The sequence below is a fragment of the Sceloporus undulatus genome, chromosome 5, assembly GCF_019175285.1.
Source record: "Sceloporus undulatus isolate JIND9_A2432 ecotype Alabama chromosome 5, SceUnd_v1.1, whole genome shotgun sequence".
Taxonomy (NCBI): Eukaryota; Metazoa; Chordata; class Lepidosauria; order Squamata; family Phrynosomatidae; genus Sceloporus; species Sceloporus undulatus.
Window position 1 is genome coordinate 156,322,049 of NC_056526.1, and position 27,990 is coordinate 156,350,038.

The 27,990-nt window shown below is 44.0% G+C and overlaps 2 protein-coding genes across 6 annotated transcripts in view; one reads left to right on the forward strand and one right to left on the reverse strand.

The window, feature by feature from the left end:
• The window catches only part of SCLT1 (sodium channel and clathrin linker 1), a 98,243-nt gene extending 93,523 nt beyond the window's left edge, over positions 1-4,720 (forward strand). For all 5 annotated transcript variants that reach the window (XM_042466556.1, XM_042466554.1, XM_042466558.1 and 2 more), the window contains 2 exons: positions 3,391-3,486; positions 4,400-4,720. In XM_042466556.1, the coding sequence (XP_042322490.1) occupies positions 3,391-3,486; positions 4,400-4,462 (159 nt within the window). In that variant the 3' untranslated portion in view covers positions 4,463-4,720. The remainder of the gene's footprint in view (positions 1-3,390; positions 3,487-4,399) is intronic.
• Positions 4,721-6,678: 1,958 nt separating this feature from the next.
• JADE1 (jade family PHD finger 1) overlaps positions 6,679-27,990 on the reverse strand; it is an 84,378-nt gene continuing 63,066 nt past the window's right edge. Inside the window, 3 exon segments of the mRNA XM_042469690.1 lie at positions 6,679-11,274; positions 25,733-25,850; positions 26,476-27,006. Coding sequence (XP_042325624.1) covers positions 10,373-11,274; positions 25,733-25,850; positions 26,476-27,006 — 1,551 coding nt within the window. The 3' untranslated portion in view covers positions 6,679-10,372.

Consider the following 27,990-nt stretch of genomic DNA (forward strand, 5'->3'; position numbering starts at 1 on the left):
TATCTTCCTGGCTTCCTTATCCACCGGGGAGGTGGTTTGGCGTTGGGTGGAGGTCTGCTGGGCACCTGCCACTATCGCCGAATTCTGGCGAGGATGGGATATGAGCCACGGAGCATTGGGGGCCGCAACCTTGTACAGCGACTCGATCTTCCGCGGAGGCCCAAGAGGTGAAGAAGGAGAGTCCCAGGAACACTTAAGGATCGTTTCCAAAGATGGAAGAAACGGAACGCAGGGAGGTGTTGGAACTCGGCCATGGACCCAACGTTCGACTGGGTCTGCTGCATCCGCCTCCGGGTAAACGAAATCAATGTCCAGAGCCCTGGACATCTTGATAATGTGCTCCGTGAAGGAACGGACATCATCCGATGGGGAGGCCGCCTCCGGGTAGTGAAGATCCTGCGGCGACTGGCGCGGGAGGTCTTCAACATCCGAAGGGTCTTCTGTCCTGACCGAAGCGTCCACCTCGGAATCGGAGGAGTCCACCTGAACAACGATATTCTGCCTAGCTGGTCGCGGTGACGGCTGGAGCAAAGCAGCTCTGGAAGCGGGGACAGGGTCCCGATGGCGTTTCTCCAGCTGCGAAACCTCTCGGGGACGATCACGGGGGCGATCACGCGAGTGCACTCTGGACATCGCGACGTCCCTGGACACCTTTAGGTAGAACTGGTCTGCCTCGGAGTCATAGAACAGCCCATCATTGGCAGGCACCGTTAGAGGAGACAGGGGGGCTGGCGATGGAGACCTGGGGGTTGCTCACTCCGCGCTGGAGAACGAAGCGCTGGGGATGGAGACCGCGAGGGTAGACCCCGAGAAGGAGATCTTGAAAGCCTGTCCTGGGAGTCCTCCTCATTTGAGAGGAGAAAGGGAACAGTCGTTGTCGCCGACGGTCCCGGGGTCGACGAAGTTTGCTGAGCCTCCCTGGGAGAAGGTCTATCGGGCACAACCGTCAGGGTGTCCCGCCGCGGGGAATCCGGTCGGATGCGAGGGCGAACCGGACGATCCGCTTCCTTAGCCACCTCAGGCTCCTTGCGAAGGTGCTCCTTGGTGTGCTTCGTCTTCTTGGAAGCCCTAGCCTCCGATGTCGAATCGGATGCTTTCCTTTTCTTGGATGACGCGGAGCCCCGCGGTGCATCCGGAGGAAAGATGGGGATAGGCAACTCCGTGAGCCTTCCACCCGGTCTGGGCGCATCCTCCTTACGGGAGGCAGCCTTCGCCTTGGAGGAGCTGTCCCTGACGGTACCCGATCCATCCTTCGGGTCCCTTACGGGACCTGTGCTCCGATGCCGGCCGCAAGGTCTTAGTAGGGGTATCCCGTTTCCGAGATGAAGTCGAGGCGGCGGCCGTACCCACAGACCCAGATTTATGCGGGTGCTTGGTGGGTTTGGTGGTGGCACTGGGCTTGTCAGATCCACGGGCCAGATTTGCCTCGGGGTTGGGCCCCCCGGAACGATCGGATGTCGACGAGGGAGCACTTGCCAGGCCATTTCTGGCGGAAAGAGCCGCCGAAACAGGGACCACAGGGGCCGAAGATGGGCGAGGATCCCCTTCCCGGATCTTACCCTGGGCTATCGCTGAAGTGAGCCGCGATTCCCGGTTCTTCCTGGCCTGGGAGGACATCGATTTGCAGAGGGAGTAGGACTTAACATCATGGTCCTTCCCGAGACAAAAAAGGCAGGAGGTGTGGGGATCCTGCACCGGCACTTTTCCCCCGCAAATGTCACATTTCTTGAACGGAGGAGACATCGCTACCGAGGTCGACAGATCCAAAACGAATTCCAAAATCAAGGTCAACAGTCCAAGAGTCCAGTACACGGGGGAAGAAGAAATGCCAAAGTCCAAAAAACAGTCCGAGTCAAAAAACCAGTGATCCAAAAACGAGCTAACACGAGCAAAGTTCCAAACAGCAGCCAAACGCGGCGGAAAAAATGGAACTGGGGAAAAGAGAGGGAACCGGGGCTTTATAGGAGGGGGTCGGGGTTACCGCCAAAAAGTTTCTATATGTTGCAAAGTGTACTTTGCCCAGTGATTCTAGAAGTATCCGAACAGCACTGCGCAGGCGCAGTGAAACCCATTTGTATGATTCGCAGAGACCGCGAAGAAGAAACGTAATTCTGTGCAGTGATTTTGAAAACAGTTTGCTAGAAATATGACTATTATCTGCATTAGGGTGTTTTCTCCAGTGGCAGACAGTTTTTGCAACTGAAGAGGCCCATTTTGCTAATTCAAAATAAAGCTATGTCTACTGTCACATGCTATTTAAAAATAACAACCCAAGACATGAGAGATACAGTTTACCACATGCATCTCACTTTAGACTTTTAAAATATTAAAAGTAAATTGTCAATTAAATCCAAGGAACAATGCTGTTAGTTATGTCAACTCTCAAATAGGCCCATTTAAATAAACATCACAATATTTGTTTGCACACAACATATATAGAATTGAACATTATAATGCTGCAGTATCCAGCTCTGTTTGCTCATTATCCTTCATACAGCATTAGGCTACCTCATTCCAAAATAACATTCACAAAAGGAGACCAGGAACTCATCACCTTCATATTTTAGACTGCCAAAATGTGTGTGTGTGTGTGTTCAAATTTAAGCTCATAACTTGAAGTTGGCATCATTATAAGCATGGGTTGTCTTCTTTGTTGTTTGCATGCTTTCCACTATGTTTGCAGTAAGCTTTTAAATAACCTCTTGTCACCTGGGCACCAGCTTTAGCAGAAGTAAAACTAGTCCTGCTAAGAACTGGATTTCAAAAGAAGGCCTGTCTCTGGTCCAAAACACACTGCAGAAATAATCCAGTTTGAGACTGCTTTAATTGCCCTGGCTCAGCGCTAGGGAATCCTGGAAATCATACTTTTATTGTGGCACCAGATCTCTCTGACAGAGGCGGCTAAAATGCCTCATAAAACTACAGTTCCCAGAATTCCCTACCACTGAGTCAGGTCAGTTAAAGCAGTGTCAAACTGGATTATTTCTGCCGTGTATTTTGGACCTCTGAATTTGAGGACCACCATTCCTCACCATCTGCCTTAATAACTTCTAAGATTAATTCTGGTAAAAAACATTTCAAGATAACCATGCCCAGACCTCATGTATACACTCAACATTATTATTTGTGCCTGATGTCAAATTATATTTGTGTGTGTGTGTGTGTGTGTGTGTGTGTGTGTAAATTATTCCATCAGACACCAAAAACTGGAAATTCCTCTCAAGGCTTGACAGGTGTGGATCAACCTGTCTTGTTTACCTTTAGTTTTGTATAATTCATGGATTTGCCATTGATTTAAGATTTTTTTTCTCCCTCTAAGCTTGCTTTCTGCAATATGTATGATCTGATAACAGAATGTTACATTTGTAATGAGCTGCTTCATTTATATAGAATGAAAAATTAATGATGGAACATCAAGAAAAAGTCAACAGACTTCAAAGGCGACTAAGCCAGGCAGAAGAGAGGGCAGCTACAGCATCTCAACAGGTATCTAAATATCAACCAGGCAACACACATAATACAGGTGTACAATGAGCAATTGTAAAGATAGCAAGAAAATCCTGATTTATTTATTTTTTAAATTGAGATACAGACTGTGTAGTCCAAGGGAAGAAGTAATTACTAGCACTATTATAATTAATCCATGTTAAAAAAATTATATAGTGCAGAAGGTTTAATAAAAGATGGGTGCCAATCTGGACTTTGTGGATTCATTTAAAAGAATGTATTTCAATTAAACTTTGCATGTAGTAATTTAATGTGCAGTGTTAATGTAAGTAGATGTAAGTAGTGTGCACTGAAGTAGGTTTAATCATACTCCTCAGACTTCACATTTGTGGGGTTGAAGAGGCATTGTAAATATCTTATCACTTATCCACATACAGGGCAAGGAGTTTTGTCCAGTTACCATCACTGCTCAAGAATTTATATATGGTTGCTATAGCACTATTGGTCATTGGAAGCCATAATAAGTATTGAAATGAATTTGGTAAGCAGATGAAAAATAAACTGTAGTACTGTACTAGAAATCGCTCATGAACAAGTTGAGTCTTAAACCCACAGTTTGTTATCAAAGTATATAGAAATCAGTGACCTCAATTGGAGTGAGTAGCAAACAGTTGGAGATTGGGAGACTAGTGTGTTTTGGAGTTACTACACTAAATCTGCTTGATTGGGGTTCAGTTCTGTTAACTTTTAATTGCAGCTTCTCTCAATATATATATAATGGTGATATCTAATATGGTAACCTTTCCATTAGACTCATGATCATTTGAAACTTGTTATAGGAACCAAATAAAATAATTACTTTATCTCATCTCTGCTGCAACTTGCACTATAATCCAATTACTTTAAAGATTCCCATTGAAGAAACTAATTACTGTTTTGTTTTTAATTACAGCTCAGTGCAATTACCATGCAGAAGAAAAAGGCTGCCTCCTTGATAGAGTTAGAAAATATTTAAAAGTAATGTGTTCCTCCAGTTTATATGCTTAAGACTCAAGAGCAGACTTGAAACACTGAGCCATGTCATGCAGAGTGACTTTTTTTTTTTTTACAAAAATCCTCTGTCACTTGAGCAAAGAAAAACATTTTTGTGGCTTCCTCCCAATAAACATTAAACAGACAATTGGAAAAATTACATGATGAATGAAAGCAAAGCCAGATGGAAGGGTGGCTTCCCCTTATCTGCGTGTAAAAATAAATGTACCATGCACCACAATGTTTTCTGTTTTGTGGCTTTAAAATGGAAAAACTTTGTACAGCATTTCATCTACAAATTAGAAGTATATCTAACTGCTGAATTGGAAGCTACTTTGTTGTTGATACATGCTTTCAAGTCAGCTCTGACTTAAGCAACCTTTATACAGTTGGCCCTCGCCTTACGCGGGGATCCGTTCCGGATCCCTCCGCGTAAGGTGAATTCCGCCTATGCTCAAGCCCCATTGGAAACAATGGGGCTCGTGCACAGCAGTGCGGCAGCGCGTGGGGCGCAACGGGGGCGCGCACCCATTTAATTGAATGGGACGCGCCACCTCTTCCGCCCCGCGGCTTGAGCGCATAAGCTCAAGTCCGTGTAAAGCGCGCCCGCGCGCGCTGTAGTTTTCTTGGCAAGATTTATTCAGGGGAAGCTTGCCATTGCCTTCTTCTGTGACTGGGAAAGTGTGACTTGCCCAAGGTTTCCGGTAGGTTGCCATAGCTAAGTGGGCATTTGAAACTTGTTTCCTGGGGTGCTAGTTCAACACCGAGACTACAGTCAGCCCTCCCTATCCACCGATTCATGTATCCATGGCTTAAAAATATTTTTTAAAATATATAAATTCTAAAAAGCAAACCTTGATTTTGCCATTTTATATAAGGGACACCATTTAATATACTATTGTATTTAATGATACTTCAGCATCCACGGATTTTGGTATCCACAGGGGGTCCTGAAACCACATCCTAGCAGTTATCAAGGGCCCACTGTATTACACTTTGTTGACTTTTGTGTGTCTGTATTGAACTGTACTTTATTGTACAGCTACTTTATTGAGCTATAATTGTAACTGTTAATAAACTATTTTAAAGACTGTTCACATGTCAGCATTGAACAGGAATGTCACACGTATCACCTTTTGTAACATTACCTAGTGTTAATGTACTATACTGATATTAATTAAATAATTGGACATCAACTAAAAACTATACAAATTTGAATCTTCTGAGACGCATGTTTTTGTGCATGCATGACTATTGTTGATTACACCAGTTCAGGAAGTGAACTAAGGGGCTAAACAAACTGGCATAAAACGCCAGCATCGGGGTGGACTGAAGGCATGGTGACCACACACCCTAACTCCACCCCGATGCTGCAGCAAAGGAATGCTAGAAATCCACCGCTGCGGTGGCAAGGGTGGCTTTTTGCCACTCTAAAAAGGAGCAGCATTTAGCTGCTTCTTTTTAGAGCGGCAAATTGCTGGATCGGGGCTGCGATGTGTGGTTGCTGTGGCCCTGATCTGGTGCTGAAAGGGGCGGCAAGATGCTGCTCTATCAGGGCAGTTTAGTACCTAAGTGTATATACCTCAGGGAGTATCAGTTATAGAGAAGTATTTAGTCTTGGCGCTTAGAGAACCTTCTCTCTTTGCAACTCACTTCTATTCTTGCCAGAGTGCTGGTTTATTGGTTAGAGTTGACTCTTAAAGCTAGCACTTTGAGCCCTCATATATAACTCAAGACATTTGGTTTAGATAGCAGAAATTCATTCTAGGGTTTCAAGGAAGGGAAAACACTTGAGATGTCAGGACTTCCCAGCAAAGAAATAATTTGAAAGACAACAGAAAAACAAAATCATTTTGTGAAATTTGGGCTGTAAGGCATGAGTGAGTGAATATTACCCCAGTTAGGGGAAGAAAGAGAACAGAAAGCAAAAGGGATGATGCCTATGCCCAAGAGCATCATGTGATGAGAAGAAGGGATGATGGGCAGAGGACAGGGGCTTGTTACCTGCTGCAACAAAGAGAGAAAGAGGAATCCTCAGTATTAGGTTGGGTAGATCTCAAACACATACAAAAACTCTATAAGATGGGATTGCAAGGACTGACACTCAGCCCAGAATTCTGAGTCAAGCCAGAATACTTGCTTAAGACCATTGCAGTCTTGTGGAATTTTAGAGTACATATGCTAAGACCATAACAGAGATGTATTGCAAAATGTACAGCATTTATTCACATACAGACAAAGGCACAATTCTACTAAATATTTTAACAAAAAATACAGCAATCTTCAACTAGGTCTTTATAAATACTTCAAAAAGGGGAGGAAAATAAATACAGGATTGGGCCATGTAATATAAAATAGTCATCTCTACATATACTTTATTTCTGATTCTATCTGTTTTGTCATCATGCACCTGTTTTCAAATTTGAGCAAAATGGACACCAAAGCTAGGCACATAGTGAAAAATCCTCTGTACAAGGTTTTACAAATGTAATGACAGATTTTTTCCAATTTTTGTAAAATAATTAAGATTTGTACATATGAGACATGTATAACATTTCATTCAGGTATAGACTGGTGTATGTATGTGTGTTTCTGCCTGTCTCCAGATCCTAACAAGATAGCATTCCAATCAACATTACAAAAGTGTTTTATTAGCCTCCATTTCAATGTAGTGCACCAATTATAATCAAAGGATTTCTTGGGCAGTCTGCATAAGAAACAGGGGAAGCTTAACACGAAATATTAGCTGTTTCCATATCAACAAAATGAATACAGTAGTAGGTAAAGATTGCGGCTTTATTTATAACTCTTCATTTACTTAGTGCTAAGTATGGTATGAAACTCGTACAGCTAGTCATACTGATAGATTTCCCTGCTTTTGCAATCAGAAGATAGGGGAAAGCACTACTCATTTTTCCTCTTTCTTTTTCACGTTTTTGGTTCAGCATTATTCAAACTATCAGAAAGCTTATTAACCTAAACATGGTGGGGAGCAAAACAGGTAAGGCAATTCTTTCTGCACAAATGCTATCATTCCTAATAGTGCAAATGTTATCTGATACCTCTTTCAAAATTGGTTGTAACAATGAATAATGTTCACTTAGAATCAAATTTATTTTACTCTTTCTATGGCTTGATGAACAACTCCCTACAGGGCAGGCTAACAATATTTCATCCAACCCTCACCTGAAAAACCTATACTGAAAAGTGAAATAATCACATCCTTCTTTTCCTTTAACAAGAACATGTCTGCTTGTAAAGCAGCAAACCTGGCCAAAACAAGCCCGTAAAATGTAAGTAGTTTAATCAGAAGCAATAAAGCCTTATAAAACTACCTCTCACATATCAATAATTTCTAGCCTAAAACAGTGTCAGTATGTTAATCATATTTAGAACTGAAGCTGCTTGGGATTTTTAAATCCAGAACCAAAGGCTATGCATTACTATAATTAGAATACACTTTGAGAAGTGGGGATGGAGTGGAGGGGCTATTCAGTTTTGGAGAATTTTCCTGACAATGGGGGTGGGGGGTGGGAAACAGCCCTTGTCTGTACAGATCTCTGTGCATACACTACAGCCCCAAGGTATAAACAGCAACTGGAGTAACTTTATTACACACTCGTGAAGGTTCAGATTAAAGGACTTCTGAACAGGCTAGTTAGCTGCACATTCTCTCATCCCCTTATCATCTTACAAACACTTTATATTAGGCCATACATAAACTAGGTCCCCTTTCAGTTTTCTGCTTTGCACTAATCAGTCTGACATCTGAATCATCAAACCTAAAGCTGAATCCCTCAAAACCACAATCATAAACCCACTTCAAACCATGGTTTCTGATGCTATACAGAAACTGAAAGAGAAGCTTAAAGCAAAGGGGGAGGAATTATGGGCGCACTAAAGTTGATTTCACCAATCCCAAAGCTTTGTTTGTTCAAAAGCAACTGGCGGTGAATTTTGATGGCTAGTTCCCAAATATGAATTGCTAATTATATCTATGATTCTTGGGTTGCCACACTGCATTTCTCCAACTCAAAATAAGGGCTGCTTGCATCCCAGGAAAAAATGTACTATTTAAATCTCCCCCAACAAACTTGTGTTCTTGATCATTCAGTGACTTGCATAGCAAGATGGAATGGCAACAATCCAGTTCTCACCTGAAACCCCTGGAAGACTTGAGTCAAATTGCAAGGTTTCAACATTTCTTTCTAGATATAAATTCACCTATCTTTGTTAAGAGAAGGGACTACAACAATAATATAATAAGTGACTGAATACTGATGCTGATGAATTAGGAGAGCTATTTTTCTTAAAACCTACTCCTGCTTAAGCTTTTCTACAACTAGGTTATGTCTGTTTTTATATCCAAGTTGAGTCCCTAAAGTTACAGCAGCCTAAAATTTAGGCTCACGTGTGTAATAGATGCACTCTCCTGGGTGCAAAATATAGACTCTTAAAGATCTGTTCATCTTATTATTGCTGATGGCTTACTCTCTCGTTATTGCAGTTTTCTTTAAAAAAAATAATGTAATCAGAACACAAGCTCCTTCTTGTCAAATCTAATCCATATCATGAAATCAAGTTGTTGAATTGGCTTGAATGTAAAGCGCTTCTCACATCTTATTGCCTTTCCATTTTATTCAAAAAAATAGACATATATATTTATTACATCCTTCTTTTCATATTTAAATTAACCCCTGTGTGTCAGACACTTGCATATCCCAACACATTCCATTAGTGCACATTGGGAAAGGCTATTGGCTAGTGCCTTTAGAAATGTAGGCATATCCTCATGGCAAATTTCAAACCCATCAACCTGTCATGAAGTCTCCCAAGAAAGCCTGGAATCTGCAAGTTTGATACTGTATACTAAGAATACTTTTGTTGAAAAAAAGATCTCTGACTCATTACAGAATTACAGTTCCCAGGTTGGTGGGCAGGGTGGGGAAGTGAAGAAAGGAAGAGCACCAAGACAGAAACATTTATATTTGCAATGTAGATATGCTTGGTCTTTCCCACTTGAATTGTCATCATACTTCAGAAGGTCTGGTGCCAGCAAAGTACAGCACCTGAATGAACCTACCTATTTTCTCAGAACAAGACAAAGTTCTTTTAAGACACAGAACCCTCCAAATTTGGGGGGCTGGGTAGTTTTCACCCACTCATCATTTGGGCCCCTCCAGAATAGCAGTGTGTGGGTGTCATTGTTTTAGAATTCATGTCTGTTTTACTAGGAGCAGCTTGCTTTTATCACTTCAGGTATCTAGTAGTCATAGTAAATTCTTATCTGCTTGATGGGCTTTGTATGACAATTCTTCAGGGGTTATCAAAGTTTTCAGCTTCCCTGAATGCCACACCAAAAAACTGCAGACTACTTGGACTGAGTCCTAGCACAGCTTGGTGAAAGTGACTATTTTAATGGGTTAAGCAGTGCAGGGTGGTTATAACTACCACATTTAATTCTTAATCGTATGCTAACAGCTTGTGCTTTTCAGGGACAGAGAGGAACATCCTCAGTGCTATCCACCTAAACCAGGTCTCCCTACACCAAAATCTACTCCATTAAGTGTTTAATTTTTATTTCATTCTTAATTAGTGTTAAGCCTACTGGATCAATTGGAGTAGCAAGATCATTTTCTCAGATAAATTGTGACAATTGCAAATAAAGACTATTCAAACCTCACAAAGGTAAGAATGGGCAGAGGGCAAACTCTTGGTCAAGTGCACATAAACATCTTTCTACAGTCCAGGGAAAACAGGTTCATCACTGGCTGATTTTCTAGCCACACCTAAAGATCTTCCATGTCGCACCAATAAATAACATAGAGTGGATTTTTTTTTCCAGGCCTGGGCTTCACTGATTGCAGTGCTGCTACTGTGTGTCACTTTGCAGTCAGGAGGCAAGGATGCTTCTCCTAATAATGTCTGTCCTTCTGGGAATAGTGCTATTTGAAGCGAGCCTTTGCTGCCTGCATTTCTTCTCTGCCATCTCAGTTTCTGAATCACTCATCTCAGCATCAGGGGCGTACCCGTCGTTCTCGCTATCCACCTTTAGGTTACTTTTTGCGCTGTCTTTAGGGGAAACCCGACCCAGGCCCGAGTATGGGCAGTTGGAGGTTTGGCGGCACGCCTCTTCCTGACCCTCTCCCTGCTGCTGTCTCTCCCCTTTCTTTGGAATTCGGAATCCTCCCCAGTTTTTCACAGGGCTTCTGGGTGTTGTAGGCACTTTAACCGGAGTTGGATTGTAGTTTATTTTGAAAAAGGATCCATTACATTTAGGCACCATATCCCTCCGGGTTCCGGGCGCTGACCTGCCACTCGGGTGGTTCACGGCCCTTTTGTTGTCTAACTGCCGCTGAGACAGTTCATTAGATCTCAGGGGTTTGTGGTTGTGTTTGGGAGGTTTTTCCTTCAGTCCAACTTTCATCGCATCATAATGGGAATGATTGTCTCTCCTCTTCCTGTGGTCTGCTGTAACAACCCCATTCTTCTGTTGTGCTGATCCAATTTGTGCTTCTTCAAAGGAGTTTTCAAAGTTGAAAAAGCTACCAGGAGTCATAAGGCCTTCCCTTTGGCTGGGCTGCTTGAGTAAGGGCTTGTTATTATGCCCTGAACTCCTCCTCATTCGCTCCCTCTTCTGTGTTTTTTTCATAGAGTGATTCAATGACATGCCCATTTGCTTTCTGAAAAAAGCTGAATGCCACTTCAGATCCTCTATCTTAGGTGCATCTGGGCCAAGGGGTGAACTGTTAAAGAGAACCATGTTTTCCATAGATGAAAAGGATGAAGGCATGCCTGGAAAGACACAAACAAAGGGGTTATCTGAAGCAAAGTTACAGAGAATAACACTGGAAAATTCATAATGACCTCTTAATAATAATTTTTTAAAAGGCCATGGTGTGTATATTACACATGAGAATATTTTCTTTTAATAATTATTGCATTTATCAAGAAAGTCCAACTGCAACACAAAAAACATCATTGGAGCAGACATTAATATCCTGCTTAAACCATGGGGCAAAGATAAGCAACGTGTGATACCTACCGTATATACGTGACTGTAAGTCGAGAAATTTTTGCCCCAAAACAGCTTCCAGAATCCTGGGTAGACTTATGCACAGGGCAATAGGTTTTTCCACCAAGCCTCTCCTCAGCCGGGCTGCCTCCTCAAGGGGCAGCCCAGGCAGGGGAGAGCCTGGGAAGGGCGAACGATTGCCCTGCAGCCTCTCCCTGGCTGGGCTGCCTCTGCAGGGGAAAGCCCAGGCAGGGAAAGGCTTCCAAGGGCAAGCGATCGGCAGCAGCCTCTCTCCAGCTGGGCTGCCCCCTGGAGACTCCCCCTCTCTGGGCTGCCTCCGCAGAAAAATCCCAGGCAGGGAAAGGCTTCCAAGGGCATGCATTCGCCCTGGAGACTCTCCCTCTCAGCTACCTCCACAGAGAAAGCCCAGGCAGGGAAAGGCTTCCAAGGACATGTGTTCGCCCTGGAGACTCTCCCTCTCTGGGTTGCCTCCAAGCTCAGTTGGGGGCAGGCTTGCAAGGGTGAGCAATTGCCAGCAGCCTCTCCCCAGCTGGGCTGCCCCTTAAGTCCAACCCTCGACGTATCCACGGGTCATATAAAACACATTTTTGGCCCCAAAAGTTGACCTTGACTTATACATGAGGTCAACTTATAGATGAGTATATACGGTAGGTACTTATGCTTTAAACTCATTTAAACAAAAAAAAAATGGGTTCTGGATGGGATCAGCTGCTGTTACTTGAATCTAAGTCCCACTGATTTAATATGAACATGCTTCATTAAACTCATTCCCACAGATTTCAGATGCACAAGATTAAGTGCATGCTTAACTTTCACAGTTCAGATGAATTTTCATTTTATCAGACATGAGTTCCATTGAAATTAATGGGACTTTGCATACACTTGGAAAATAAAAATCCAGAAATTTCAGTCTGAGAAAACAAAATCTTTGGAGCTAAAACATCACATTCATATTTTCACTCACTGTTTGAAGTACAGTACACAATATTAACCATGTGAAGGTGTTGACTGGTCCTTCTTTTGTTTTGTTCTACTTTTCAAGCAACAGTGAACATGGTGTAGTTGTGTGAGCAATGGACTGCGAGTCTGGACAGCACAGTTCAAGTGGGCTGATTGCTCACCTTTAACTAGTTCTTCTAGCAGTCTTCTGTGAGCTCACGCAAATGAGTTATCTGCATGTGCAGTTCATCATTCAGAATCTTCTAGATATTGTGTACGCATTTTGGTGGTGGACCCACCCAGTCTACTCATACCTATCCCACACATATCCTGCCAAAGTCTCAGTTGTTTGGATGCCAAAGCAGCAGCCAATGATCTAAGAAAAGACAGTATACAACAAAGCGGGATTGGGTGAAGTTGTGTGGGTTCAAAGATGACCAAAGAACTCCAGTTACAGACGAGAATTCTGTCCTCCTTCGTGATCTCTGTGACTCATACTCACTAACAAGCTACTAATCAGGAGGTGGGCGCATCATGCGAGATAAGAAAACAACACAGCTCTCCCAAAAGTGGCTTCAGCTCGGGCCCTCACATTCATTCTGTAGTGTGAAATGCAAGTCAAAGGCTATGACCATGTGGCCACTCTACAAGCATCCTCCATGGGAACACCTGCCAGGCAAGTGATGCAGCTCTAGCCTGGTGGAGTGGTCATGCACTCGGGTCAGGCAGTCTTGCTTGGCAAGTTCGGATGCTAGGTGAATGGTAGAAACAACTCTCTTTGAAATGTGCTATGAAGATACTGGAAGTCCTTTCTTCCTGTAGTAACTGACAAAAAGTCTATGGAATTTGTGGGAAATCGTAGACCTTCCCACATAAAAGGCTAGCACCCATCTAACATCAAGGCAATGAAGGGCACATTACAAAATCGAGGCTGTGTTCTTCACATGGGCAAGTAACAAAATGTCCTGATTTATGTGAAAAGCTGTCACAACATTCGGTACAAAGAAAATGTCTGGCCTAAAAACCACTTCCCTCTGGTTCCCCCTATGAAACTTACATGGATCTACTCTTAAGGACACAAAGTTATCCTACCAAGAAGGCCATCTTTCTAGTTAAGATGCCAGACATAGCAGTATGCCATTGGCCTAAAGGGCTTCCTAAAGAGTTGTGACAAAACCAACTCCAAGCTCCAATGAGGAGTCAGACCCAAGATTGGAGGATGAAAGTTTTTTGTAACTCCTTAGGAGCCTCTTAATCAAAGGGTTCTGGAAATGGGAAGGCTTGCCAGTGGTTTGGAAGTTAAACTGCTGCTAAGTAGCATTTGATGGAAGGGGGGAAAGACCTCTATCTGATAGACAGACTAGAAATTCCAGCAATTGAGAGCTTTCAAGCTGACAGAAAGGGAAAAAATGTCTTACATCTATATGCATAGGAATGCTAACTGAGACCCTTATGCACTGATGCATTGAATAAACAGAAGCTAGGGAGCCTCAAGAAACAAATGGTCAGCCTGAGAATGTCCAAGTCCAGATGTGTCATTTAGCCATTGTGAACTGTGAGGGAGTCCAGATGATACTGCAATGTGAAGTAGTTGTCCCGAGACAGATGTAGGAGCAGAGTGAACCACAGCTGCCTGGGTCACCACAGTGTGATCTTGATGCACTTCGCCTTGTCCTTCCAGATTTTTGCTATCATCCTGGTGATGAGGGCGAATGGAGGGAATGCATACATAACGGGCTCTCCCCAATGAAACAGAAGTCATTGCTGCATGAGCCCTGCCCCCAACAAACAGAGAACAGAATAGTTTTTTGTGGGGGTTTTTGGGCTATGTGGCCATGTTCTAGAAGAGTTTATTCCTGACGTTTCTCCAGCATCTTCAGAGAATGCTTGCCTGGAAAGGAGTTGGGTATGTATATGAGGCTTCAGGGTGGGAGGGTATGCAAAAGAGGATTAGTGTCTGCTTGATTAGTGCTCATTGTCTGCTGGGAAACCCCTGACCCTGGGAGATTTCCCATTTGCATTTGCTGAGTCTTCATCTTGCTATTTTTCAGGACTGATAGCCAAACCTTTTTTACTTTAAGGGTTTCCTCTTTCCTGTTGAAATTGTCCAGGTGGCTTTCCTGTGCATCCTGACATGGTAGCTGTTGGCATGGTCCAGAATTTCAGTGTTTTCAAACTGTATTTTATGCCCAGGATGGTTTGTAACATGTTCTGCTACTGCTGATTTTTCTGGCTGGCCCAGTCTGCAGTGTCTCTCGTGTTCCTTGATTCTTGTTTGCACACAGCGTTTGGTGGTCCCTATGTAGACCCACAAAAAACTACGGATGCCGGCCATGAAAGCCTTTGACTTCATACTGGAACAGAATGCCCAGTACTGATTGTTCTTCACTGAGGTAACATCCACTTCTTGAGTGCCCCATTTCTTGAAGCCCTTCCTAAGCATGCTCAGATGCAACTTATACTTGTGGCCAAAAAATGCAGCCCTGCTAAAAGCATCTACAGGAACATTCTCCTCTCCTGGAATAGATGGATCACCATGATGGATATGATGCACCAGTCCCAAAGACCTAGTGTAAGATGCATCAAAGTGCTGCATTCTTTGTGAGACTGAAGACCCAATCTACATCATATGGGTCTACCCCTTGCGCCAACCAGGTAGGATTCTCAAAAATTCTAAGCTATTATTACTGTTGACTCCAACCTCTCTCCTCAGTTTGTTATTTCCTGCTTTGGCAATAAGTCAGTTAATTAGTCTGTTCTTTAAAAGATTCACAAATAAACAAAGGTATGACCAGCATTCCTTGACACAGAAGGGTTTCAAAGGTCTGAAAGGCCTTTTCCACTGCCAACATCTCTTTCAGCACCCAACATCCCCTGATGGAGAACCCTAAATGACTTCTGCATCCTTCCATGGAGGTGACTATGGTGACTACTGCCATGGCTTGAGAAAAAGGAAGAGAAGGCATGCCAGCCTGTAAATCTTTGGTCTTGACCCACAATGGTAACAACCAATGAACACTCTTCAGAATAGTAAGACTTGGAGGATTGAAGAGAGGGTCAAAACAGGACAGGAACCAAGCTTCATCCGGAGTCTTGTGGCATCGACATCATAGAGGCCGGCCATGAATCTGAGGCGCACTTGTACATCTCATGTGCACATCCTATAGTTGTAGCGGCATCTCAGTGTGGCTGTATAAGGACATGATACCTGTTGTTGGGCAGGAAGGCTTTAGAAATACATGAGTCCATAAGGGCTCCAATAAACCTCACTTGCTGGGATGGCTCTAGATGAGACTTCTCAAAATTGATGAGGCCCAAGTTCAGAAAGTGACATGCAAGATGGATGTTGCCAACAAGGTAGGCTCGAGAGTATGCATCAAAGTGCCAGTTGTTGATGTATGGAAAGACAATGACTCCTTGCTGCCTGTGCCAGGTAGCCACCACCGCCATGCATTTTGTCAAGACTCAAGGAACAGTATAAAATCTGAATGTGAGAGCACAAAAACAATAGGCTCTTCTTCCTATAGCAAAATACAAAAAACATGTGTACGATGGCCAGATTACAAAGTATACGTATGCATCCTTCCAACCCAGCATTGCAAACCAGCATCTCCTTCCTGCAACAGGGGCAGAATGAATTCAAGAGTGACCATTCTGAAACATCTGGGCTCTATTTGGAAGTTGACATCTCAAAGGTCCAAGATGAGGTAGACTCCACAATGAAGTAGTGAGGGAAGAATCCCAGCTAGATCAATGGTAAAGGCATGTGTTCAATGGCACCCTTGAGAAGAAGAGTGTTGACTTCCTCTTTGAGTAGATTGGAAGAAGAAGTGATGCAAATTACCCCCAATGGAGAGTATTTCCAAAACTCTATTGCATACCGACTCCATACTATGTTGAAAACTCTAGAGTCCAACATGATAGCAACCCTGGTGTGATGGTAACTCTGGAGCCTGTTGCAGATGAGCAGTGTAAATGTGAGGCCAAGTAAAGAAGTAAAGAGAAGTAAAAGATGGCACTTGCCTTCTGTTTTGAGGACTTATCTTACATGACTGCAACTGGTACTTGCCAGTTGAGGAGGTCTTTCGAGATGATGATGATGAGGGAAGAGTAGAGGAGGCTAGATTGGAGAAATGTTACTGGATTAAAGGACCTCTTGAACCCAGAAGATTGTCTGGACCAAGCAGAATGAGATGAGAGCGACCACTGAGCATGCATCAAGCCAAATTTATGTGCTGTAGTATACATCTCATGCTCAAGCTTGCCATCTGTCACTATGTTAAAAAGGCTGCCTTCCTCAATAGTTGATATGGCCTGATGGGAAAGTCCAGAGAAGCACAGCCATGCATACCTTCTTAATGCAATGGCTCCCACCAATGTACAATCAGCAGCATGCCCAGGAGTATTTATTTGCCCGGGCCACAAGATTGTCAGCTTCAGCCTGTAGTAATCCAGCTGGATTCCTCTTCTTCTGAGGAAACTTGATCAGCAGTGGGGTCATTTCCGCCGCCCCCCCCCCCCCCTACAAATGTTGCTGGGTAAGCCACCTTGCAGGTTTCACAGTTGGTAATCCTAATGAAATGGCAGCAGCCAAATAGAATTTTCAGTGAACAGCATCATGTTTTTGCCCTCTTTATCAGCTGGTGTAGTGTGTCTCTTCTGAAGGGACTTGGACTGAGCCACCTCTACTATGATCCAATTGAGTGGTGTAACAGCCAAGCTTACCTCACCAAGATCTTAGAGGTGGGCTATATTGACAAAGGTGCAGTCCAGGATTCTGTGCATTTTCAAAAGCAATGGCAGCACAGTAAATCGATGCTGGAGTCTTTAGGTCCAAGACCTTCGCCACTCTCAAGGTTTGCTCAGTGAAAGCCCTGATGTCATCAGCTGGTGAGGCCAGGACTGTTGGAGGGGAATGCATTGATGGAAGCCCAAAGGAGCAGATGACAAGCCTGGTTCCTATCCCTCAGACTGCAATGATTTTAACATGAACCTTGTGTCTGGGTGGTCTGGTGGGACCGAAGCATGAGGTGTCATCCTAGCCACTGGGGACTGGACTGACAGCCAAGACCAAGGAGGTAGAGGTGGAGGCAAACAACACTTAATAGGCAAGCAGTTCAGGCCGCTTCAAACCTGACTCTTGGCTCATAATGCTCCAGAGCCAAAGACCTTTTGTCTGCTTGGTACCAAGATGAGCTGTACTGAGGTAGGATCAGATGTATGATATCATCCATGACCATGGCAGTGAGGAGCTAATTCCCCGAAATGAGTTCCCTTCAAATTGCCTGTTAGGATGGAGAGCAACCACACCTATAGTAAGATCATATCATGTAAGTTCTGTACCTCTCTGAGTGCCTATGACCATAACACCCAATTATAAATCCATACTGACAACATTTGGATTCATAGCGCTACCATTGTGGTGGAAGCCTGGACCAGACTACAGGACTTCAACGTAGAAAATCATAGTTCTCAGGAGCTTGCCAAGTCCAACCTGAGTACTGAGAAATGCTATCAAACAGCACAGCAAGGTGACTGAGTAGGAGAATGAGGTGACAGAAGAGGCAGACGAAGTGAAGGGAAATCCTTCACTGATGGTGATGATCTCTGCTGAATCCTAGAAGGGGTGTCTACGATCTTGCCATCAGACGTAGATGCAACAAGAACAACCAATGGAGATTCTTCTCACCACTCTGGTGATGAGAGGGAATGGAGGGAAGGCGTAGAATTTTCTGCCAGACCACTGGAAGAAGAAGGCGTCCCCTTGGGACCGAGGCAAAGGGAGCCTGGAACAGAATGGTTGCACTGAGTGTTGAGATGAGAGGCAAAAAGGTTGGCGTCTGGTGTTCCCCAGAGAGAGAAGAGGTGGCGGGCGACCTAAGGGTTGAGTTGCCACTCGTGACAGGAGTCTGGAGCCCTGCTCAGTTTGTCTGCAAGCATGTATGGCTTGCAGAGATGTATGGCTTGCAGAGTGATCCATTTCAGGATGCACCAGTTCCAAGTTTGCAGAGTGAGGTCCAGGAGGGTAGCTGACCTGGTACCACCCTGCTTATTGATGTAAAAGATCATAGTAGTATTGTCCGTGAGGAGGAGGATGACTTGGTCCCACAGGAAGGGCTCGAAGGCCTTCAAGGCCTTTTTGACTGCCAACATCTTGAGAGCATTGATGTGGAGTTGGCGTTCCTTGGGAGACCATCTCCTGTGGACAGAAAAATTTTCTGAATGAGATCCCCAGCCCATGTTTGAGGCATCGGTGGTCAGTGAGGTCTGTGGCTATGAAGGCACAAAGGGAATGCCCACCAAAACGTTGTGAGCGTTGAGCCACCAGTGGAGGGAGCGGGTGACAGGCCTCAGGACGGTGATCTACATCCATGGGTCGTCGAAGGCTGGGTTGAAGATGGAGAGGAGCCAAAACTAGAAGGGGCACATGCAGAGGCGGGCCCACGGCGTGACATGTCATGGATGCCATGTGGTCAAGGGCAACCTGAGCTGTTCGTGCAGTGATGCGTCGAGAGGAAAGGCAGCGAAGAATTGCAGACCTGACATTGAGGAACCTGTCGTGAGGCAGGTAAGCTCCGCAGGTTGTGGAGATGGCCTCTATGAAGCGCACCCTTTGAGCGGGACAGAGGGAGGACTTTTCTATATTATTCATGAGCCCCAACTGACGAAAGAGGGAGAGTGCTGTTTGAAGATGGGAGATAAGCATCTGCTTGGATGGGGCCACAATCAATCAATTGTCAAGGTAAGGAAAGACAATAATATTTTGCTGGCACAAGTATTCGAATACGACTGCCATGCACTTTGTGAAAACTCTCAGAGCGATACACAGTCCAAAGGGCAGTACACAGTACCAAAAGAAGTTGGAGCCGACTGAGAAGGCGAGGAGGTGGAAGTAAGCATCCCGGAGATCCAAAGTGGCAAACCAGTCTGACTCCTGCAGGAGAGGCAAAATGGAGGCCAAGGTTACCATACAGAAACATCTATAGGCAATAAAGGAGTTGAAGAAACGTAAGTCCAAAATGAGCCGGAGGCCACCAGTCGCCTTGGAAATAATGAAGTATCTTGAGAGAAGACAGTGTCAGTTCCAGGACAGAGGAACAGGCTCGATGGCCCCTTTGTCAAGCAAGGAGCGCACTTCGTCGAGAAGGGTGTCTGGGGATGGTGATGAGAAGGATACCCCTTGGGGGTGAAGACTGAAGCTCCAGGGCATAACCCCAACAGACGATGGAAAGCACCCAGGAGTCAGATGTTATAGAAGCCCAAGTGTGGTGGAAGTGGGCCAAACGATCCCCAAAGAGAGTTGACAGTACGGAATGCGCTGGGGAATCTCAGAAACGACGCTTGCCTTGTTCTGAGTCCTTCTTTTGGAAGGGTTGTTTGTATTTTTGTTTTTATTGGCGTTTTCCCTGCTGTTGTTGAGGGGGAAAGCGCTGTTGCTGGTAGTCCGAGGACTGGTTGGATCTGCCTTGGTTGGTAGGGTAGGGAGGCCTTTGCCATCCCGAGCGGTGTTGAGAAAAGGTAGGCCGAGAGGTAGAGGAAAAAGACATACCATATTTGTGGGCTGTATTCTTCATCTTATTTTTGAAGTCAAGCTTCTCATCCATTTCTTTGTGAAAGAGTACTGTGGCGTCAAAAGGGAGCTCTTCGATTGCCTGTTTGGCTTGAGGCATGAGGTCTGAGGACCTTAGCCAGGCATGGCATCGGAGGGCCAGTGCACGCGAAAGCTGACGGGAGGCACAGTCAGTTGAGTGTCGGGCTGCCGAAATTTGGTGGGAGGCAAGTGCATGGGCCTCTGCATGGATGGCCATGGCCGTTCGCTTTTTGTCAACAGGGAGGTCTTCGTAGAGGGGAAGAGCTTTTCCCCGGAGTTGCTGTTGATAAGCAGCCATGCAGGCCGAATAATTCTGGATCTTAAGTTCTAGAACTGCAGAGACATAAAATTTCCGTGCCATAGTGTCCAGTTTGCGACCTTCTTTGTCACTGGGGATCAAGGTTGTTTTCAGCTCTTAGCTGCCGAAGCCTTGGCAGAGGCTCTGGAGGTGGAAAGAGACTTCAAGATTTGTGCGTAGAGCATGGACCTGAGCCTCATCTCTCTGTTCTTCCTGGCCTGCAGGGTAAAGGCCATGCAGTGAGGGCAGAAAGCAGGGACATGGCCCTCTCCAAAGCAAAGGAGGCACAAAGAGTGTCCGTCTTGAGCCAGGATGTTAGTCCCACATTCAGTGAACTTCTTAAAAGAGTGCGCAGACATGCTTGAAAGAGGGCCAGAGGGCAAAAGAATTGTCAGGAGTCCGAGTTGTTACCGTTAGTCAGAGTCAAAACCAAGTCCAAATCACAATCCAAAGAGTAGTCAGAGACAAACAAGTCAGCAATGCAGTAAGTGGAAGCTAAGGAAGGAGCGATTCCTGAGTGTGGTTCCTAAGCTGCTCACGCGATGGACAAAAGGAACTGAGAAAGGTCGGGAAGACCTCCTGCCTATATAGAGGGTTGGCAGAGCTACCGCCAAAAAGTCTTCCCTAGCAATTCCAGTAGGATCCGGAAATGCTGCGCAGGCGAAGAATAACCTATATGTGTGCTTTGCAGAGACCACAAAGAAGAAGCAGGTTAACTTTAAGTTTACAGTACGAATAAGACTGCAGTTCAGACTGCAATTGCACATACAGAAAAAAATCAACTATTACTAAATGAAGATGGGGAAACACACATCCTTAAGACTGCTTACTGAGTAACAGTTTGATAATCACCAGGACTCCAAACTGTGTTTATCAACCCCATCAGCCATGTATGCAGGAACTCCACTGGCCTGGTTTTATCACCTGCCTTAAGAAGGCAAAAACATGGGAAAGGGAAGTTCAAGAACTTGGCAGACCTCAATATATGGTGGGATTGGTTTGAATGGTTAGAACTTAATATGAAACCACAACCTACCTTCCATGTCCTATTCCTTACTGTAAAAATCAGCAGGTTACCAGGTTTCATGGAACAGCTACAACTAAGTCATATTTCATACACAAAAGCCTCTGTAACTGATGTTTGGCTGTTGCAGTTTCCTGTTCAAGTTCTACCACCTTTGAAGAATACACATTTACAACTCAGCTAGCTATCCATGTATTTTTCAAGCACATTCTGACTGGCAAGCCACATTAAAGAAAGGCTGTTGTTCCATTTAGTTTTTGACTACCTCCAAAGCACTTTGCTTGTCAGAGCAAGGCGTTCAGGTTTAACAATATATGATGACAAGACAAGACTTTTCTAGTTTAATTCAATTTTAACATAGCACCCGCTATTATCTTTTTTCTCTGATAAGCATTTGATAAATTCTGACTACAGTTGGGCAGGAGAATTAATTTGCCAACCATTTGTAAGAGAAAGGTAAGTACAGCGAATAAGTAGTATTTGTCTTATGACATTTATGATCCCTACATGAAGGAGGAACAAAAATATCTTCCAGATGAATACAAGTTGGACAGTGAATAATCCAGATTAAAAAAAATCAAAGGATAATTATGTAGAAATAGCAAACATTAAATAAAATTTAGAATATACGTATTTGATTCCAAATGATTTTCATTCAAAATAAGTCAGGTGTACCAACTGATTTTATTTGGCTTTTGGCACTGTGTGTTCCCCTACAAGAAAGTAGTCAATTGGATAAAGGATAAGCAGGAAGGCTTTAAAAATAGTTTCCCCGTTGATTCTTGCTCAACTAGTAGGTAAAGCACCATCAAAAACAAACAAACAAAAATGCCTTATATACTAAGAGAATAAAAACCAAACCTCTAGAAGGTTTTTCAATCAGGGTTCCCTGGAAACCAAGGATTCAACAAGAGGGTGCTAGGGGTTCCATGAGAGATCATGAATGAAAAAATAAACTTTTTTGGAACAGTTGATATAATTTTTATGCAGTAGTTCCCTGAGGCCTGAAAATTAGTTCAAGGGCTTCCTCCAGCATAAAAAAGTGGAGAAAGGCTGCTCTAGCTGCACAAAAATAATGGCAGTTTTGAAAGGAACCAATTATACATTAACTGTGGGATAGAAATCTCTTTTCAACTAATTAACTAAATTGCCACTCAATCTGTAGGGAGAAATGCTTTATTGGATTTGCTTCTTCAAAACTGAGAATCTTGCAGATATGAACAAAATCTGCATTGTTCATATAAACCCCAATGTTAAGTGATCATTAATTATTTTAATGTCATATATTTAGAAGGCCAGTTCAGTAAGAACCACAGTAAAATGCCTGATTTCAAAGATTTTTTTTACAATTAAGAAAACGTTGGCTAAATTACCGTATATACTTGTCTATAAGTCGAAAAATTTAAGCCCAAAAATGGGCTCCAAAATCCTAGGTAATGTATATATGGGTCAATACAGTAATACTTCTCTGTGAGCCTTGGGAAAGCTGTGAAGGGAGGAAGGAGACAGAGAAGGGAAATCAAAGGTCTGTGTCCCCCTTTTTGCAACCTATCAGCCTTGGGGAAAGTAGTGGAGAAGGGGGAAAATCAGAGGTCTTCCTCCTTTTTTTGCAAGCCATCAGCCTTGGGAAAAGTTGTGGGAAAGGAGGGAAATTGGAGGTCTGTGACCACATTTTGCATGCCCAGACCCTTGGGAGAGGTCCAGAGAGGGAGAAGGAGGGAGAGAAGTGGTGTTTTTCCCTTCCTTTTAGATCCTTTGTTCCATGCCCAAGTTTGACCCCCGACTTATCCATGGGTTGTATCAAAATCCATGATTTTGCCTCCAAAACCTGCCCTCAACTTATACATGAGGTCGACTTATACATGAGTATTTAGGGTAAATGAGTGCTAAAATATGATTTCATTTAAACCAGCTACTGCATATGTGATCAATAATCTACATACTAAACATGTTGAAAACACTCCTATATAAAATTTCTAGACCTTATCTAAAACAAATGCTACATAATGGGGATAAAATATTGCAGGAGGAACGTTACTAGTATTTCCTCACACAAAATCTAAAAATATACAGCTTTGCATTCAGATGTTTTTATGCATTAGAAGAGATCAAGTAGTTCAGCATATTCTGTAACCTACAGCCATAAAGCTGATTTCAAAAGCCTCTACAGTTTGTTCAATCTTCTAGCAAAAGCAATCTGTATTAACACAACACACTACAGAACGGGCAGGGAAAGGGAAAATGAGATGAAGAAAAAGAAGGGGTGGCGGCTCCATCTATTCTTGGTTCTGGCTTTACCCACCAATAGTATACAGACTATAACATAGTCCCATATAACAATGAGGTATCTATGGTGCAGTACAAACCGCCCCTTTGGAGCGGTCTGCAGCCGCCCCTTTTATCTCCATGTTGGGGGCAGGGCAGCCTCACTGGCAGCACTGCAGCCCCAATCCGGAGTTTTTCTGGACCATGGAGATTAGGCAAAATGACGCTTATCCATGGCGCAGAAAAGGGGTGTCCTTGGGGCTTCATGCCCCTGGCACCCCAGGAGCCAGAGCCATGGGAGAAATGGCATCGCCCTGCCCCTTTCTCCCTGGCATTGTTCACACAGCCGTTTGGTTGCTGTGGGAACAATGTAGCTCCAAAAAGGAGCTCCGTTTCGGAGCTCCTTCCCACACCACGCCCAGGTCGCCATAATCGGCCTACGGCGACGCGGAGACATCACACACGCGCTGCACCATTATGTGTGTGATGTAATCATGGCGGGCCCCATGTAGATGGGAGGCTGCCATAATGATGCCACCACCACGTACTAGGGTCGCAGGGCGTGCGGATGCTCTGCCCCCGGGCAACCCTAGTACATGGCCAGGCCGGCGCAAAGCACCGGTCTGGATCAGCCCTATGTGTGGGAACAGTAATTATTGGCTTCCAGGGAAGTAAGCCAGTATGGTGTGATTTGAGCAATGGACTACAACTCTAGAGACCAGAGTTTGAATCCCTGCTCAGCCATGGAAACCCACCGGCTGAACTTGGGTAAGTCACACACACTCAGATGAAGGCAAAGGCAAAAACTCCTCTGAATAAATCTTGCTGTGATAGGTTCTCCTTGGGGTCACCTTTTAAGTCACAAATGACTTGAAGACACTCAACATAGTGTGTCAGGAACCGGCACTAAATTTGTGCCAATTGAGTACCAACTGTTTATTTCCTCCTTGGAAAATTGCCAGGGACCTCCACTTATCCAAAGACCATCACATTAAGTAACACTGCCTTGTGCAATGTGTCCCAAAATGGAAATAAATTTCTTATCCTTGCCTTTCATAAGGCATTATAAGGAAGCCTGAGCAGAAGTACAATTTAACTGAGGATTATACCCATCAGTGAATTCGAGTTGCAGAAGTTTAAATCGTAATGTATTATGGTTTGGAGAAGGGAAGCAGATAATTTCAATCCAAATTTATGGAGGCAGTCAGTAACTGGCCTACATATCCAACACTTTGTAAAATCTATCTGTTATGTCTTTTCTCAAGTTTCTCAGGCTTGAGACAGATGGTCTTGAAGCGGCGTGCTGCCGCCGACTCTAGGGTTAGGGACCACGCACCAACCGTACGGTGCCTAACACTAGAACGGTACGGTGGCAGCCTAATGGTGGCATCCATCCACACAGGCACCACCATCTTGACATAAGCGACGTGTAGCATATAAATGTTGCTGCGCAGGCCTAAATCACGAGTGCACCATTGGTGATGTGACGTGTGCCTGGCGACCCAAAAAGAACCCGGTTTTTCCAGGTTCTTTTTGGGGCAGAGGGATGTCAGGCAGTTTGGCTGCTGCGGCGTCCCTCCAGAGGGAAACAGGCCACCACCAGGCTGCCCTTTTGGGGCAGTCTGTCCAGAGCCTATGTAAATCAAAGTAGTTATGTCTTTCACACATTCAGTGTTTGGATATTTAAGCTCTATCCAGCCAAGTCTACATATGGAAAGAGGACTGTGGAAGAATATAAGAATTCTGAAACAATTAGGGTTATTATATTGTTTTAGCTAAAGAAAATGTTATGTTAATATGTGCCTTCAAGTTGACTGTTGCTTATGGCAACCTTTTACTACATAGTGTTTTGTTGGCAAAGATTTATTCAGAGTTTGCTATTGTCTTCCTCTATGGCAGAGAGGTTAGAATTTGCCCAAGGCCACAAAGTTGGTTTTCATGGGTGAGTGGGGATTCACATCTGGTCTCCCAGTGTCCTAGTCCAACACTCAGATCACTACCACGTTGACTCTTAATACAAGCATTACAGATTTTAATTTAAATTCCAGGCCAGTATGTCAGCTTTTTTGTCACATTGTGCTTGAAAGGAAGACAACTCACCTGAAACTCTTTCATGCTCCACAAGATTTGTGTAGTGATTGAATATCTGTTCCTGTACTTTACATACAGATCTTTTAATTTTTTCCCGTCGGGTCACCATGTAAGTGAGGTTTCGTACCTAAAAAATACAAAATACACTATACATGTGAGGTTCACATAAAAGAAAATCATGTATGATTTTGAAGTTGCTTCGGAAAAAGAAAAAAATCCAAACATTCAAATTCAAAATAAGCTCCACTCCCAAACAAACATACAGATCACATGTAAACCAGTATCACCTTCTCTGAGTGTAATGGTCATGCAAAAATCACCCAAACATATCCTCAGGTCTTTTGCATCAGCTTTTATGGGAACTAAAATAGAGATGACCAGTCATGGAAGGCAGCACCCACTTGTTTTGGATCCTCTTGGTCTTTAGACCACATCAAAAATTGCACAAAATGTGACACTCCAGTCAGTTTCAGTTGTAATTTTGGGGTGTTTCAGACCTTTTACAAGTGTATAGGGAGGGGGTAACAAGAATGCAATAACTGTGTCTCCTGAACACTTTTGGAAGCACAGTTCTTTATTTTTCTTTTGGAATTGACAAGGGGGTCCAGGGTGGTTTTCACAGCTAAGGAAGCCTCCCTCCAGGCCTTAAGCAGCCTAGAGTCTGCCCAATTTCCACTCCTGATGGAAACCAAGTGTTGTAGGACCAATGCACAATCTGTCTTCCATAAATACTGAACAACACAGCATCTTACCCTTTCCAAATCCTGACGGAGGTGGGTGAAAAGCTGTAGTCGCCTGAACAGAACATCCTGCTCCCGTTTGGCTAGATTGTCCTCTTCATCTTTCTTTGGAGTGATCAAAGGTTTGTTGAAGTTTGATTTCCTCTTCAGTTTCCAATACTGATAAAGGAATTCTACAGAGTCCTCTGGAAGCTGCAAGGCCTTAGCAACCTCTGAAGCATTCACAAAAGCATAGAACTCGTCCTCCAATTGCTGAAGCTTCTGCTTGCGAACACTGACCCTGTGGGCCTCCTCCTGGTTTTGATCCATGCTGTCAAAGGGCTCTATGTGGACAGAAGGAGAGCTGTCTTGTGTCCCATTCTCATTTTCCTGGGTAGTGAATTCAATCAGATTTCCTTCATCTGGCTTCTTGGCAGAACTGTGCTTTGGGCAGTACGACTTGAACTTGACTTCATCGTTGTCAGCCAGAATAGTCTTCATCTCCAAGCCACGATCAAATGCACAAGTGACATGGAAGGCGGTGCGGCAATTTTTCACCGAACACTGCAGGGGCAGAAAAAGTAGGAAAGTACAAATCTCAAACAGTGAAGCTCAATATGCTTAAAGTAAATGATTATGGTATAACAAATGATGTATGCGGACTTTTTTTTTAAAAAAAAAAAATACCATATATACTCATGTACAAGTTGACCTCATATATAAGTCAAGGGAAGGTTTTAGGGTCTAATTCATGGATTTTGATATGACCCGTGGATAAGTCGAGGGTAAAACTTAGGGGGCTATAACAAAGGATGGAAAGAAGAAAATCCCACTTCCATTCCTCCTCCTTCTTCTCTGGACCTCTCTCCCAACCCCCTAACACTGGTTCCTAGGTGCTGGAGGAGAGGTTTTAATATTGGATTGAGAAGGGAAGCAAGTGATGTAAAATGGGGTGTTTTTTCCATGGGAAGAGGAGGCTTGTAAATTGGACTGGGGAGGGAAGGAAGTGGTGTTGAATGAGGTGTTTTTTCCATGGGGAGAGAAGCCTTGCAAATGGGACTGGGAACCTATTTCACACACACACACACACACACACACAGAAAAACACAGTGCCTCGAGGCACCAAGAGTGAGGCATCAGGCTTGCTTGTTTTAGGACTTTTTGGTTGTTGGGGGACTTCTTAGCATAGCACACAATGCAGTGCTTGGGAAGGAAGCTGCAACAAGCAATCAATAAAGAACAGAAAACAGAAATCCAATCCAAGTAAAAATGATCAAGCAGCTGAATATGAATATGTAGTAACAGACACAGTTAGCAGAGATGAAACCCACATGGCTCCACTACTTCTTGCTGATCCTAGGATACCACTGGAACTGTCATGGTAAAAACCATCTCAGCTACATGAATAAATAATAATGTAAGTTCATCAACTTTTGAAGGGCAACAGGTTCTCCAGTTTTGGATTAGAGCATGGGAAAGCAACTGGGTAAAGGGTGGGTAAATCCAACCCAACTCCCACCCACATGCTACACACATTCTATACTGTAT